The 15,453-nt window shown below is 49.7% G+C and overlaps 1 protein-coding gene across 11 annotated transcripts in view; it reads left to right on the forward strand.

Moving 5' to 3' along the window:
- The first annotated feature begins 389 nt into the window (after positions 1 to 389).
- Positions 390 to 15,453, forward strand: part of PIP5K1C (phosphatidylinositol-4-phosphate 5-kinase type 1 gamma) — a 66,786-nt gene continuing 51,722 nt past the window's right edge. For all 11 annotated transcript variants that reach the window (XR_010731266.1, XR_010731265.1, XM_066276132.1 and 8 more), the window contains exon 1: positions 390 to 605. Coding sequence is in view for 9 of the 11 variants with exons in the window: in XM_066276132.1 (XP_066132229.1) it covers positions 512 to 605 (94 nt within the window). In the remaining 2 variants the exon portion in view is untranslated. The remainder of the gene's footprint in view (positions 606 to 15,453) is intronic.

Below are 15,453 nucleotides of genomic sequence, written 5' to 3' on the forward strand. Positions count from 1 at the left end.
TGTGAGACTTTATAAAACGGAATGGCCCAACGTTTCCTGGCTCTACAGTTTTTCTTTCTATCCTCTGCCCAAATCCAATGTGGACCTGCCTGGCCTCGGCCACTGGCATTACGCTACTTATGTTGAAATGTTTAACATGGTAACATGTGTCACTTATAATACACTGGTGACTTATTAATTATAAGATTAGTTATATTTCATATATATAATATCAATACCATTGCATATTGAGTAACTGGAACTGTGCTGCCCTTCTACACCCTGGGCACGTGGGGGCGCTCCAGGCGCTCCTGGGTGGGCACACAGGTCCTGCCCCCGAGTCCCGATTGGTGGAGCGCGCAGTGCGCGATGACGCAGCGTATGGCCCCGCCCCAGCCCTCCCTCGGGTTCCCTGGACTAGGCTCCCTCCCTTCACCCTCCGGCCGGCGGCGGTTGTTGTTCAGCGGCTACGGCCGCAACTCGGGTCGTAACCTCCGTCCACCCGCTCGCCAGCCGGTCCGCGCGCGCGGCCATGGAGCTGGAAGTGCCGGACGAGGCGGAGAGCGCCGAGGGGGAGACCGTGACCTCGGAGGCGACCTGGGCCGCGGAGAGCGGCGCAGCAGCAGGTAACGGCTCTGGACCTTGCGTCTCTTCATGCACCCCGAATGGACCCGCCTGCCCTCCCCCCCACAGCCTGGGCCCAATGGACCCGTCCGAGTGCCGGAGGGGCGCCGAGACCCGCTGCAGGGAGACCGGAACATTCCACTCGGGTGCTCGCGGGGGGGATGGAACACCCCACACCCGGGCCGGGGGACTCGCCGCCCAGGGCCGAGGGAGGATTGAACGCCCTGGCTGGGGGCTCGGAGTTACACCTCCTGTTTTGGAAATCACGGGGGGGGGGTGCGCGCTGGGCTGGGGGCAGGGGTGGTTTCAGGGCCCCATTCTTACAGGCTGTGAGTGGAGCGTCCTCCTTTGGAAGAATTCGGGGAAGACCGGCCCTCACCTCTGGCGGGGTGAGAACCCCACTTAGGGCGCATAGTGGGTGTGTGTTCCGCCTTCTGCTCAGGGCGCTCAGGGACGACACCTCTCCAGTCGTATTGGTGGGGGTCTGCTTTGTGTATGTGGAATGGTGAAGTACAGTACCCCTGTTCCAGTGAGGAGGCCCTGTCTCCAAGGTGGGGCATAACAGAGGGTGACTGTGTATCAGTTGTGCTTTTCTGCCTTGACCCACTGTCTGAGACACAAACCTGCCTGGTATCACCCCTTCCCCCCACAAGAAGTCACTCTTATGTGCACATGTTATTTGGTCAGGAAAGCCAGGGGCAGCTGGGGTGGAGGAAGGAGGGTCTTTGTGGCCATCTGGGTCAGCCTCCTGACTATCTCATCTATCTTTGTGGAAGTCACCAGACCTGGGTTCTGGTGCACTGGGCTATTCTTTTTCTGGTTTTCACTTTATCACAGGAGCGAGTCCAGAGCATGATGGCATTTTCAATGCTGGGGCTCTTAAGCAAACCCCGGAATAGTAGGCCCTGCTAAGCCTTCTCCTTGGACCTTGGGGGTTTGCTGTAGCCCCCAGTGTAGGGCCACTGCTTCCTGGTGCTCCTGTCTTTGGCATGCCTTCCTCACCCTCCGGCAGAGCAGGTGTGGGGAGTCAGGCAGCCTCGCCTCACCAGCTCTAGGCCTGCCTTTCCCTGGGGTGGAGTGCAGAGTCGAGCCACTGCAGTTCCTTCTCAGTTGAGGTCACAAGCTCCCAAATAGGAAGTGTCCTGATCCAAAGAACCCTTTGCTCCTCCCAAGCAGCCCTCATGGGTGGAGCCCTGTGGATATCCACATGGGCATCCATCCTTTCTCCCTTGGGCCTCCAGAAGTTTTCTTGGCAGTCAGGGAGGTGCTGTGCTGCCTGGGAGTTGGGAGAAGTGTCTGGAGAGAGAGAGAGCACGCCAGAGAGAGCATCCTGAGCTCTGGAAGACTCCCACTGCTTCCTTTCCCACTGCCATCTGGAACTGCCTGGTAGATGACCTGTTTCCTTCCGACCGTTCAGTCACCTCGCCTTCATTCAGCCAGCGCCCTTGCCTGGCTAGCCCCACAGTCGTTGAGGGGCCCAGTGAGGTTCTTTCTCAGCCCTCTGACTTCTGCTATTAACCCCATGCCCTGGCTGGTCAGAGACAAAATAGCCCTTGCCTCAGTGACCACGGGAAAGCTGAAAAGCAAACTTGTCTTATCAGGGGCTGGGTGAGCTGATGGGGACAAATAAAGGCCCAGGCCCCAGCTGTGGCTGGTTCTGACCATCAAGCCTGAAAGATATGGGCTGACCCTCCCTGTCTGTCACCAAAATTCACAGAAATATGCCTTCCCCAACTAATAATTTATTTTACTTGCTTTAAAGAGCTGCCTCTCCCCCTCCAAACCTACTTCTCCTGACCTAAGTTCTGTGAAGTTGGGGTCACAGCTGCCTGCACTTTTCCTACTGCTGTACAAATGTTAACACATAAATGGGTCTGCATGTTCACCGGGACGGTTCATGCTGCACCAGGTCTCTCCCCTCGGCACTATTGACATTTTGGGCCAGAAAACTTTTTGTTTTGGAGGGGCTGTCCTGGGCACTAGAGAGTATTGGAGCAGCATCCCTGATTTCCACCCACTCGTTCCCCCCAGTTGTGACAACTACAGGTGTTCCAGACATGGCCCAGTGTCCCTTAGAGATAGTCACCCTGGGAGAGAGCCACTCTACTATACTTATTATTCTATAACTTGCTTGTTTTTTATCTGTAGTAGTCGACTTTCCCCCCATGTTGGTATCAGTTATTTTTTAGAAAGAGGGGCCATACTGTACCATAGTTAAGAGGGTGCGAGTCCCAGATATACACTGCCTGGGTTCCACTGACAAGCAAATGCCTTGACCTCTCTGAGCCCTCAGTGTCCCCATCTGTAAAATGGGGTGAGTGTGCTTGATGAACATTAGTGACAGCTGCTATAGGCACCAGCCATTACTGATTCACCAGCCTTTTGCTGAGGGACATTTAGGTTGTTTCAGAGTTGCTTTTGCTGTTACAAACAGTAAATGGCTTGTCTTTGAACGTAGGTGCTTCAATTCCTAGAAGTTGGAGCCCTGCCTTGGAATGGCTGGATCAGGGACTAGCAGATTGAAAAATGACTATCAGACACCTGATGGCTTTCTAGCAGGGTGTGGCAGAGGCCAAGAGAGATTGCTATTTCCCCACAGCCTTGCCAGCCTGGATGTTATCAGCCTTGGTCGTTTTGGCCAATCTGATGGGAGGTGAAACTTATCTCACTGATGTTTAGAATCTGGTTACTTTAAACAGCTGGGTTCCCGAGTCCTGCTCCAGAGAAGGCCTGAATGGGTTCTCCATTGGCTTTTGCAGTTTGTATGGGGTTCCTGGAGGCATGGACACATTCACGGGGCCAACTGTGGGGCCTATGAGATGCTTGTGGAATTTGGGGCTGAGCTGTGGTCTGCTGTTTCAGAGCCATTTTCATCCTGTCCTTCCTGTTCCCGTGATATCTCAGGACAGTCAGCTTCTTCCCAGACCTCCTGACCCCTTCTATATCTAATCTGGTGGCAAATTAAGTCAGCTTTGCCTTCAAAATGGACCTAGAATCTACCCACTTCTTTCTTCCTCTGCCTCTACCTGATCCAGCCGTGTCATCCATCACTGGCCTCGTCCCCCCATCCCTTAATATGTTCCCTACAGCTCACTTCAGAAGACTTCCGTTAAAAACTGACTCAGGTCTGACCAGGTGGTGGCACAGTGGATAAAGCGTGGGACTGGGATGTGGAGGACTCAGGTTTGAGACCCCAAGGTCACCAGCTTGAGCATGGGCTCGTCTGGTTTGAGCAGAGGCTCGCCAGCTTGGACCCAAAGTCGCTGGCTTGAGCAAGGGGTTACTCAGTCTGCTGAAGGCCCATGGTCAAGGCACATATGAGAAAGCAACCAGTGAACAACTAAGGTGTTGCAACAAAAAACTGATGATTGATACTTCTCATCTCTCTCTGTTCCTGTCTGTCTATCCCTATCTATCCCTCTCTCTGACTCTCTGTCTGTGTAAAAACAAAACAAAACTGACTCAGGCCCAGTCCTGGCTGGTTGGCTCAGCAGTAGAGCATCGGCCCAGTGTGTGGAAGTCCTGGGTTCAATTCCCGGCCAGGGCACACAGGCGAAGCGCCCATCTGCTTCTCCACCCTTCCCCCTCTCCTTTCTTTCTATCTCTCTCTTTCCCTCCTGCAGCCAAGGCTCCATTGGAGCAAAGTTGGCCCCGGGCACTGAGGATGGCTCCATGGCCTCCGCCTCAGGCACTAGAATAGCTCCGGTTGCAAAGGAGCAACGCCCCAGATGGGCAGAGCATTGCCCCCTGGTGGGCATGCCTGGTGGATCCCGGTTGAGTGCATGCAGGAGTCTGTCTGACTGCCTTACTGCTTCTAACTTCGGGAAAATACAAAAAAAAAACAGAACAAAAAAAACTGACTCAGGTCCTCTATGGTTGGCTCAGTGGTATAGCATCGGCCTGGCATGTGGATGTCCCAGGTTCGATTCCCGGCCAGGGCACTCAGTAGAAGTGCCCATCTGCTTCTCCACCCCTCCCCCTCTCCTTTCTCTCTCTCTGTCTCTTTCTTCCCACAGCCATGGCTCAGTCGGAACAAGCTGGTCCCAGGCGCTGAGGATGGCTCCATGGCCTCGCCACAGGCACTAATATAGCTTAGTTGCCAAGTAATGGAGCAATGTCCCAGATGGGCAGAGCATTGCCTGCTAGGGGGCTTGCTGGGTGGATCCTGGTTGGGGCGCATGCGAGAGTCTGTCTCTCTGCCTCCCTGCTTCTCATTTAAGGAAAAAAAAAAAGTTGACTCAAGACCCACCCCTTCTCTGCCCCAACCCTCCAGGACTCCCAGCTTCCTTGAGGTAAAATCAAGTTCAGCCCATGGTTCACAACGTGCCCCATTTCCTCCCTGCTCTTACCTTCTCCCTCTCTCCCCTTCACTCACTCTGCTTCAGCTACATAGAGTTTGCTGTTTATTTTAAAGGCAGTTCAATTTTTAATTTTTTGAGGAACTCCTTTTTTATTTTTTTGACAGAGAGTCAGAGAGAAGGACAGATAAGCAGGAAGGGAAAATGATAAGAAGCATCAGTTCTTTGTTGCAGCACCTCAGGGTTTCGAACCTGGGTCCCAGTCTGACACTCTATCCCCTGCGCCACCTCCTAGTCAAGAGGGCTTGCTGTTTCTTAACACTTCAGTCCTGCCCAGGGCCTTTGCATAGGCTGAGCCATCTGCCTAGAACATTTGTTCTCCATATCTGTGTCATTTGCTTCCTTAGCTCTTTCAAGTTTTTGCTGAAGTATCTCCTCATTGAGGCTCCCCCTGATGTTTGGGGAGGCCTGAGAGAGGGGTAGGCACAGTTCAAGCAAAGGCCTAGTGTGCTTGAAGAACAGTGAGGGGCCAGTATGCCTAAGGTGGGGCAGGTGTCATCACTGGAAGCTTCCTCTGTAGTTATGGGTACATGGTAACATGGGATTACAACATCTGTCATCCCCTCATTGTGAGTGAGCTGTTGCCTTAGGAGACAGAAAGTTCCCAGTTTGAAGTCCATTCTGGCCACTTTCTAGGAACACAGCGTAAGACTCTTGGACTAGCACCCTCTGCTCTGGGAAGAGACCTTGGGAGCTGGACCACCTTTACTATTTGGGGACACTCTGCCTCAGTGTCTTTGTTCTCATAAAGCTGGACCAAATGAATTGATATGCACAGCCCTTAAAAGGGTGCCTGGCATGTAGCCAACTCAGTGTGGTCTCTGGGGTTTTCCCTCCTTAAGTCTACAAACAAGTCAAAGGGAACTGCACATCATAAACGGTTTCTCGCAGTGCCTGGCACAAACTAGAGTCTGCCATGGGACTCAGAGCATGTGAGGACATTTAGTTTCCTCTTAGTTTTTGAACAATGCTTATCAAACATTTATCAGGCACCTACGGTGGGTCATACAGGTTTCCAGGTGCCTAGGTCAGTTATATCAGTGACCAGGGAGAATTCCCTTGCTGTTCTCTGGCCTCTCAGATTGTTGGGGGGGGTGTAAACAGATAAGACCAGAGGCAGCAGTTTGGGGCCCCTTGGACAAATTCTGTCCACTGCCAGTTTTTTGCAATAAAGTTTTATTAGAAAATGGTTGGCCCTGGCTGGTTTGCTCAGTGGATTGAGTGTTGGCGCGGCATGTGGATGTCCTGGGTTCAACTCCTAGTCAGGGCACACAGGAGAAGCAACCATCTGCTTCTCTTCTTCCCTTCCCTCTCCCCCTTCTCTCTCTCTATCCCCCTTGTAGCCAGTGGCTTGATTGGTTCAGGCATCATCCCCAGGCACTAAGGATAGCTTGGCTGGTCTAAGTGTCAGTCTCAGGCACTGAGGATAGGTTGGTTGATTTAAGCATTGGCCCCAAATGGAGGTTGCTGGGTGGATCCTGGTCGGGGCTCATGCGGGAGTCTGTCTCTCTATCTCCCCTCCTTTCAATTAATAAAGAAAAGAAAATGACTGACCTGACCAGGTGGTGGCACAGTGAACAGAGCATCAACCTAGGACTCTGAGGACCTGGGTTCGAAACCCTGAGATCACTGACTTGAGTGTAGGCTCACCAGTTCGAGTGTGGGATCATAGACATGACCCCATGGTTGATGGTTTGAGCTCAGAGGTTGCTGGCTTAAAGCTTGAGGTCGCTGGCTTAAGTAAGGGGTCACTGGCTCAGCTGGAGCCCCCCAGTCAAGGCACGTATAAGAAGCAATCAGTGGCCCTGGCCGGTTGGCTCAGTGGTAGAGCGTCGGCCTGGCATGTAGAAGTCCCAGGTTCGATTCCCGGCCAGGGCACACAGGAGAAGCGCCCATTTGCTTCTCCACCCCTCCCCCTTTCCTTCCTTTCTGTCTCTCTCTTCCCCTCCCGCAGCCGAGGCTCCATTGGAGCAAAGATGGCCCGGGCGCTGGGGATGGGTCCTTGGCCTCTGCCCCAGGCACTAGAGTGGCTCTGGTCGCGGCAGAGCGATGCCCCGGAGGGGCAGAGCATCGTCCCCTGGTGGGCCGAGCTTCGCCCCCTGGTGGGCGTGCCGGGTGGATCCTGGTCGGGCGCATGCGGGAGTCTGTCTCTCTCTCCCGGTTTCTAGCTTTGGAAAGATACAAAAAAAAAAAAGCAATCAGTGAATAAGTTGCCGCAACTGTGGCTTGATGCTTCTCATCTCTCTCCCTTCCTGTCTGTCCGTCCCTGTCTGTCTGTCTCCAAAAAAGAAAGCTACTCCCATTCACTCACATGTTGTCCATGCAGCTTCACGCTATAATGGCAGAGCTAAGTCTCAAGACGGAGACCTTATATAGCCTGCAATGTGGAAAATATTCACTATCTGGTCCTTTACGGAAAATGTTTGCTGACCCCTGATAAAACCACTCTGGACAGCGGTGAGTGTGTAGAAGGAATTGAAACATGTTGTGGCAGTATGAGTGACCAGGGTCCGCTGCAGGTTGTAAGGAGAAGAGATAACTTGAGTGAGACACAGCTGAGGGCGGAGCTTCTAATATAGGCTGAGGAAACGTGCAAAGATCCTGATGCTGGAATGAATGTGATTCCTTGGAGCCACAGAAGCTAAGTCAGTGTATGGGGCATGGGCTGAGATAGGCAGGGCCGGCCCTGGGGGTCCTGGCTCTGCCCTGGTTTTGTGCTGAGTTCAGTTGGTGCTGCTGGTGGGTTGAAGCAGGGCGGTGAGCACCGAGTCAGTTTTGCAAAGCATGCTCCGCTGCTTGGTGAGGAATGGGCTGTCCAGGGAGGGTGGGGCATGGGGGCAGAGGAAGGTGAGGGAGATGAGGAGCCCTGGAGGGTTTTGGCCTGTGTGCCCTGGAGTTGGTGATGGGGTGGGTAGAGCCCAGGAAGGAGCAGGTGTAAGGGGCTGAGCTTACATTGATGTGGAAGGAGCAGGAAGGGGTGTGTGCTGCCCAGGGGTTCCCAAGGCATGTGGAACAGGGCAGGATGGTCTGGGCCTTGACCTGAGTGGACACTACCTTGACCTTGGACAGTGTGCTTCTGAGCAAGTGAGGTCCCTGCTTTCTACTTTGGTTCTTCCTCTGCAGATGAGGGTAGGGGGGTCCCAAGGATTCAGGGGGACAGAAATAGGTGAGGCCTGCAGCTCCTAGAAGTGCTCATTAAATGTCATCTGGATGATCTGGGTATTTACAGATGGGGAGGCCAAGGCTTCAAAGGGGTCTTGGGCCCCCAGGCTTTCCATTTCCCAATGCTGCCACTGTGACCAAGTCACATGTCATCATGTGTGACAAGGCAGGTCAAGAATCCACTGGGGATTTTTCCATTGCTGCTAGCTGGACTCTCAGCCTGAGCCATGGGACTGCCCTTGTGTAGAGGATTACTGACTGACCAAGGGGATTAGCCTTGGGGCTCTGTACCTCCTCCCCCATCAGGCTGCACCAGAAGGTGTGGAGTCCCCCCAAGGCACTCTAAGTGCCTGAATCAGTAGGAAGTTTTGTGAACCTGGCTTCTGTCTTTGATTGAAGAAAAGAACCCCCCAACATTTTGTCACAATTATCTTTGTTGCACACACATTATGCTACTTGTCATGGCATTTATCCTGGATGGAGGCATGGGGTTGCTGTTGAAGAGATTTTAGGGAAGTTTTGGTTTCATCATGTTCTGTGGGTCTTGTTTCTCTCACACACGTCTCCTCAGATGTCCCCTACTGGAGAGCTGTCTTAGCTGAAGGTGGTGGAGTTGGTACCGTGTGTGAATAGGTGAGTGAACCAAGGGGGCGGGTGTAGATAGAGAAGAGACACGAGGAGAGCCAAGAAGTGAGGTCCCAGCAGCCATAGGAAGTTTTCAGCTGTTCTGTGCCTCAGTTTCCTCATTTTCAGGGTGGGATCGTGGACGTGCTTTCCTTTGTGGTTCATATGAGGATTAAATGTGTCAATGCACAGGAAATGCGCAGAACAGGGCCCAGCATGTGACAGATGCTCAGGAAGTGAGGAGCAAAGGCACATGACTTGGGCTAGGTGGCCTGGGGCAGTGGAATCAGCCTAGAGTCTGGGTGGGCTGCCTGTAGGGCTCCTTCACCTGCTGGCTTCATGTGAGCCCATTTCGCCCTGGTCCCGACTGTGTGGTCAGGCCACGTCTCTGTCAGGGGAGGCCATGGGCCCGTACCAGTTGAAATGGCTTAGGACTCGCTGTGTGACAAACATCCTGCAACTCAGTGGCCTGTTCCTGAGGCCTGTTTCTCACTTAACATCGAATGTCCCTGGTGGGTCAGCAGGGAGTGAGCGCATCATAATCACCCAGAAACCCAGGTGATGGAGTGCTACTATGTATGCCCAGTCATCTAGCAAAGGTACACATGCAAATCCTAGTCCACAGCCATGGTTTCAGTGTTGTTATCAGGGCCTTTTGTCACACTCAGAAGGCTTGGATGATGTATTCTGAGAGTACCTGACAGATGATGACATTTGGTGGTGGCCAGTCTCATGCTCTAACAATACTGCAACATGTCACCTGCAGGGTTGTTTCTGTTGGCGGAATTCCCGGAGGCAGAACTGCCAGGATAAAGGTGCCACCTATATTGAAATGTACCTTCGAGGTGCTTTAATTGGGTGTGGTAAGGCCCACAGACGGGTAGATGACGGCCCTTGAGGAAGAAGGGGGCATGCAGAGCATGTGGGGAAGCACCAGGAGGCAGAGGGAGGAGGAGAAAGCATGGGCCTTTATTGGGGTTTTGTTAGGACACAATGGACAAGGTAGGGTAGGTACCCTGGGGTGATTGGGACAGGGGGAGATGGGCTTGTGTGTGAGCGTTAGATAAGGGGTGTGTGGATTAATTGGTTTGTACATCAGACGTGGACGTACAGGGAGTTGTTTGTGATCTGAGTTGGCCAATGCCAGGATGACAGTTCCCCAGATTTGCGAGGCCTCAAGATGTCAGAGCATTATAAAATACAGAAAGAAATGTGATTAACCCAGAACCAGATGGACCATTCTGAGCTCCCTCTGGCTGTGGGTGAGAGTGCCTGTACCTCTCTGGTTCATTTCTCTGGTCTTAGCCAGTGTTAGTGGTTTAAGGTGACATTTCAGCATAGTTGCAGTTTGGACTTATTTTGTGAATAGGAATGAAAGCTCTTCATATAGTATAGTTTTTCCTTTTACTGTGCCATCTTTGTTTTATTAAAAATATTTTCCAGGCCCTGGCTGTGTAATCAGTTGCTTAGAGCTTTGTCCTGATACAACAGTACTGCATGTTTGATCCCCCAATAGAGCACATACAGGAATCGACCAATGAATGCATACATAAATAGAACAAATCCATGTTTCTCTCTCCCTCCCTCCCTCCCTTTCTTCCTCTCTCCTTTTCTTCCTTCTTCTTCTTCTCTCTCAAATTTTAAAAACATGCATATATACACATACATGTATATATATGTATATATGTGTGTGTGTGTCTGTGCCAGCAAAGGGAGCAAAGACAAGCCTGAGATATAGTGACTTGCCCACTCAGGTCACACAGGCACAGTGACAGGACTGATGGGGGGATTCTCACCTGCCCTCTCACTCCTACAGTATTCTGATTCTTTATCAGAGCTGGAAAATGGAGCATAACCCACTAGGAGTTAAGGCCATCAAAGAGGCTCTTTGTTGCCTTTGCTTAAGTGAGCTTTGTGGGTCCCATTCCTGTCTGTCTTGGTTCCCAATTTACAGACCCCTCTTTATCATTTACTCCTGGTTCCTTTGTTTAATCACACTCATCTTAGAATTCTTATTTCATTTTCTGGGAACTATATAGTTGTATCTTTCTTATAGTCAATTGAATTATCAGTCTTTTATTTTGTTTGTAGGCACTCTTTATATATTATGGAAGTTTAAAAAAATTTTTAATTGATTTTAGAGAGTAAGAAGCATCAACTCATAGTTGCTTCACTCAGGTTGTGCATTGATTGCTTCTCATACATGCCTTGATCTTGGGTCTTAAGCCAAGCATGCAACCCCTTGCTCAAGCCAGTGACCTTGGGCTTCAAGCCAGTGACCTTTGAGCTCAAGCTGGTGACCTTGGGATCTTTTTGATGATCCTGCACTCAAACCAGCAACCTTGTGCTCAAGCTGATGAGCCCACGCTCAAACTGGCAACCTTGGGGTTTTGAACCAGAGCCCTATGTTCCAGGTTAATGCTTTGTCAACCACACCACCACCGGTCAGGTATGAATTTTTTTTTTTAATTTATGATACAAGTTTGAGAATTATTTTCCCATCTTCTTTTACGATGCTTATTAATGTGAGGCAGGTAGTTTTGTTTTTATGTGGTCAAATTTTTCTTTTTTTAAGTGAAAGGAGGGGAGATAGACTCCTGCATGCACCCCAACCAGGATCCACCCAGCAACCCCACCTGGGGCCAAGTTCAAATCAACTGAGCTATCCTCAGTGCTGGGGCCAATGCCCAACCAGTCGAGTCACTGGCTGTGAGAGGGGAAGAGAGAGAGAAAGGGGAAAGGGAGGGGAGAGAGAAGCAGGTGGTTGTTTCTCCTGTGTGCTCTGACCAGGGATCAAACCTGGGGTGTCCACACACAGGTCTGGTGCTCTGTCCACTGAGCAAACCTGCCAGGGCAATGTGGTCAAATTTATCCATCTTTCCTTTTATGGTTTTCCAGTTTGGTTTCAAAAGTCTTCCCTGTGCTGAGTATAATTAAATCCTTCTAGTACTTCTATAATTTCAGTTTCCTAACATTTAAATTTTTACTGTATTTGGAATTTGTCCTGGCACAAAGCATATGAGGGTTTAGTTGATTCAAGCTTTTCCAAGTGACTCAGAGTTAATCTGAGCCCCACTTTCTGGATAATCTGCTTTCCTCACTGATCTGAGATACTACCTTGATTATATACCAAGCTCCTGTATGTGGCTGTTCTATTTCTGGACTTTCTATTCTGTTCCTTATGTCTGCCTGTGTCTCTTGCAGCAGTTAGGTCTTAAACTACAAGTAATAACATGCTTACTGTGAAAAAGGAACAGCCAGACCCACATGCAATAGAATGTGAATGTTTCTGTGGAAGTAATGACCATCATTCCAGATGTTTTTTCTGTGCTTGTACCTTCCTGTCTTCACATTCTTCTTTTATTTTTTTAAGTTTATATTTTTAGTTTATTTATTGATTTTAGAGAGAGGAAGAGAGAGACAGAAACATCAATCTGTTCATGTATGTGCCTGACAAGGGATTGAACCCACAACCTTTGTGTGTCGGGGACAACTCTCTAACCAACCATGCTATCCAGCCAGGGCCACATTATTATTCTTTTAAAAAATATCTTATTTTGTTAACTTTCAAGCCTTCAGAAAAAGTTGCAAGAATATGAAAATGAACACCTGTATATCTGAGGTTCCCCAGCTGTTAACATTGCCTTATTGAATTATCTGTGTGTGTGTGTGTGTGTGTGTGTTGTTTGGTAGGCCATGGAAAGTCAGACGTGATGCCCTGTGATTGCAGACATGATGCTCCTGTGTCCCTAACTACACAAGTACAGTTGATTCCCGTTACTCTCACTTGCTGTGCTGTTCTGTACTGGTGCCACGAGTGCTGAGTTCTGGAACGCTGAACTACTTGCTCCTAGGGAAATGTAGGATTTAGATTCCTGCAAGCCTGTGGTTACCACATTTTTTCCTCTTACCAATAAGTAACCTTGTGTTGTGTGTGTTTCTGTTTAAAGACACCTTATTTAATAACATACTATACATTGTTGCTTTATTAACACTGCTCCCAGCCCTATAACTCATGCCTGAGCCAAGCTTCTCTAACACAATCTCTATAAGGCACATTGCAGCCTTCTTGTGCTTAGGAACCCTAGATGACACTTAGCTCTACACTTGGGAGACAATTTAAACAGCAAAATCACCACTAAAAAGTACAAAAATGCAAAAGAAGTGGCACTTGTTAGACCATAAAAAGGATGCTTATATCTACAGTGCAAGAGCTGAGACATGAAGGCAGAGCATCGCCTGGTTTGACCCCAGTTGGATACATGTGGGAGTGACTCAAATTTTTCACTACTCTGTGTGTGTCTGTGAATGACCATGAAAGCCACATAAGGATTGATGTGGGATTACAAATAAATTTTAGCCAGAAGGTTTTGGATTTGCAGCTATGGAATTCATGAATAATGATCATCCGCTATCTCTTATAAGCAAAGATATTCTCTTGGCTCAACACAGGGGTCGAGTGTAGGAAATTTAACATGGGTTCAGTATTCACAGTTTCTTCAATTAATTGGGATTGTCCTCAGCTGGAACTGTTTGTTCCCTCCCTAGGATCAGTCCAGGATCACACAGCACTTGGAGGCCTGGGGTCACACAAGGACCCATGACTGGACAAGCTTCCTTCCTGGGCTGACAGGTCCTCTGTGGCCCTTGACCCCACTGCCTGAATCCTTCTACCTGTGGAACTGTTCAGAATGAGCCGCCCTCCCCACCTCATTCCTCCTCTACCCCACACTCCTCCAGTCCTCTGCCTGCTCCTCCAGGAAGCCTGTCTGATTCCCCCAACTGGTGTTACTCCATTTAGTCCTTCCTGCAGCCTTCTGGGACCGTGAATGGTGGTTGTTGTCCACCTCCCTGTGGGCTGGCTTTGCCCAGAGCCTTGGGCCCTGAACTGACAGTAGGGCCTGTGCTGGGCACCGAGAGGTGTTTGGCCATGTTTGTGGCATGAGTGGTGAAGATTCTGGAACCTTCTTGCTGTTTTTCTTGAACACCAGGGCTTTGGAAAACTGTCTTGTGAGCAGTTTAGGGCCTGCAGAGTTCTGGATTAATCCACCTCCCACCCCACGTCCTCTACAAGGCTTCCTGTTTATCATCCTGGACATGCATTCATTCTGGGCAGGGAGATCAAGGGAGGATGGGAAGTAGAAGAGGCAGAAAGAGCCGGGGCGGATTTGGATTTCGGGAGGATCTCAGCAGACCTCGGGCAGGCCTTGAGGGGGAATAAGAGCAGGATGGGCTGCTGTCAGAGCTCTGCCTCAGTCTGCTCCCCACTCTATTCTCAGCCCCCCACCCGCCAGCCACACCTAGCCCTGAGCAGTTTCCCAAAAGTGTTCTGTCCTATCACCACAGGGCCCTTGCATGTAAGGGATGAGGGGGCTGCCCCCCACTTAGAATTCAGCACTCGTGATATTTTTTTCCTTCCTTTGGAAAGATGTCACATGAGTTCATGACAAAATGCAGGCCTGATCCTGCCCCCAGGCACCTCTGTTGCCAGCTTCTCTGTGTCCTTGTAAGGCACTCGGCCATGCACAAGTGCCCTGGTCACACACCTCCTCCCATTGTGTTTATAAAATATACTTTTTTGTGCACTTTGACCTTTTTTTTTTAAGACTTTATTCATTTTAGAGAGAGAAGTGAGAGAGAGAGAGAGAGAGAGAGAGAGAGAAAGAGAAAAGGGAGAGAAGCAGGAAGCATCAGCTCCCATATATGCCTTGACCAGACAAGCCCAGGGTTTCAAACCAGTGACCTCAGCATTCCAGCTCAACGCTTTATCCACTGTGCCACCACAGGTCAGGCTGATCTTTTTTTTTTAAACGCTTTTTGGGTAATAGCTTTATAGAAATATAATTCACATTCCACACATTTTACAATGAAGTGTACAATTCATTGGTTTTTTTCTATATTCAGTGTTGTGCATTCATCACCACAATCAATTTTAAAATATTCTTATCCACCCAAAAGGAAGTTCGTTGCCATTAGCATCATTCCTCAACTCTGTCCCCCAGCCCCTGGCTCCCACCATCTACTTTCTGTCTGTGAATCTGATTCTAGGGACCTCATATGAATGGAATCAGTATTTGTCTTTTTAAGACTGGCTTATTTCATTAAGCTCCCCCAAAGAAAGCCCTGCCCCTATTAGTAGTCATAGTAGTCACTTCCCATTCCCCTCCCCAGCCTCTTGACAGCCACTAAACCCATCCTGGACCTGTGGATTTGCCTGTTCTGAACATTTTGCATAAATGGAATCACATACTATGTGGTCTTTTATGTCTGGCTTCTCTCACTGAGAGTCATGTTTTCAGGGTTCATCTACATTGTAGTTAGTGTCAGGTCTTCATTCCTTTTCATGGCTGCATAATATTCCAGCATATGGATGGACCACACTATGTTTATCTATTCAGCAGTTGAAGAACACGTGGGTTATTTCTACCTTTTGGTTGCTGTGAACATGCATGTACAGCTTTCTGTGTGGACAGATGTTTTCATATTGCTTGGGTGGATGCCTAGGAGCTAAACTGCTTGGTCACATGGAAACTATGTGTTTAACCTTTTGGGGAACCACCAGACTGTTTTCCTTGGTGGTTCCAGCATTGCACATTCCTACCAGCTGTGCACAAGGGCTTTGATTTCTCCATGTCCTCACTATACTTGTTATTGTTCATCTTTTTCATTCTAGCCGTCCTAGCAGGTATGAGGTCGTATTTCCCTG

This window comes from Saccopteryx bilineata, chromosome 1 (genome assembly GCF_036850765.1).
Source record: "Saccopteryx bilineata isolate mSacBil1 chromosome 1, mSacBil1_pri_phased_curated, whole genome shotgun sequence".
NCBI lineage: Eukaryota > Metazoa > Chordata > Mammalia > Chiroptera > Emballonuridae > Saccopteryx > Saccopteryx bilineata.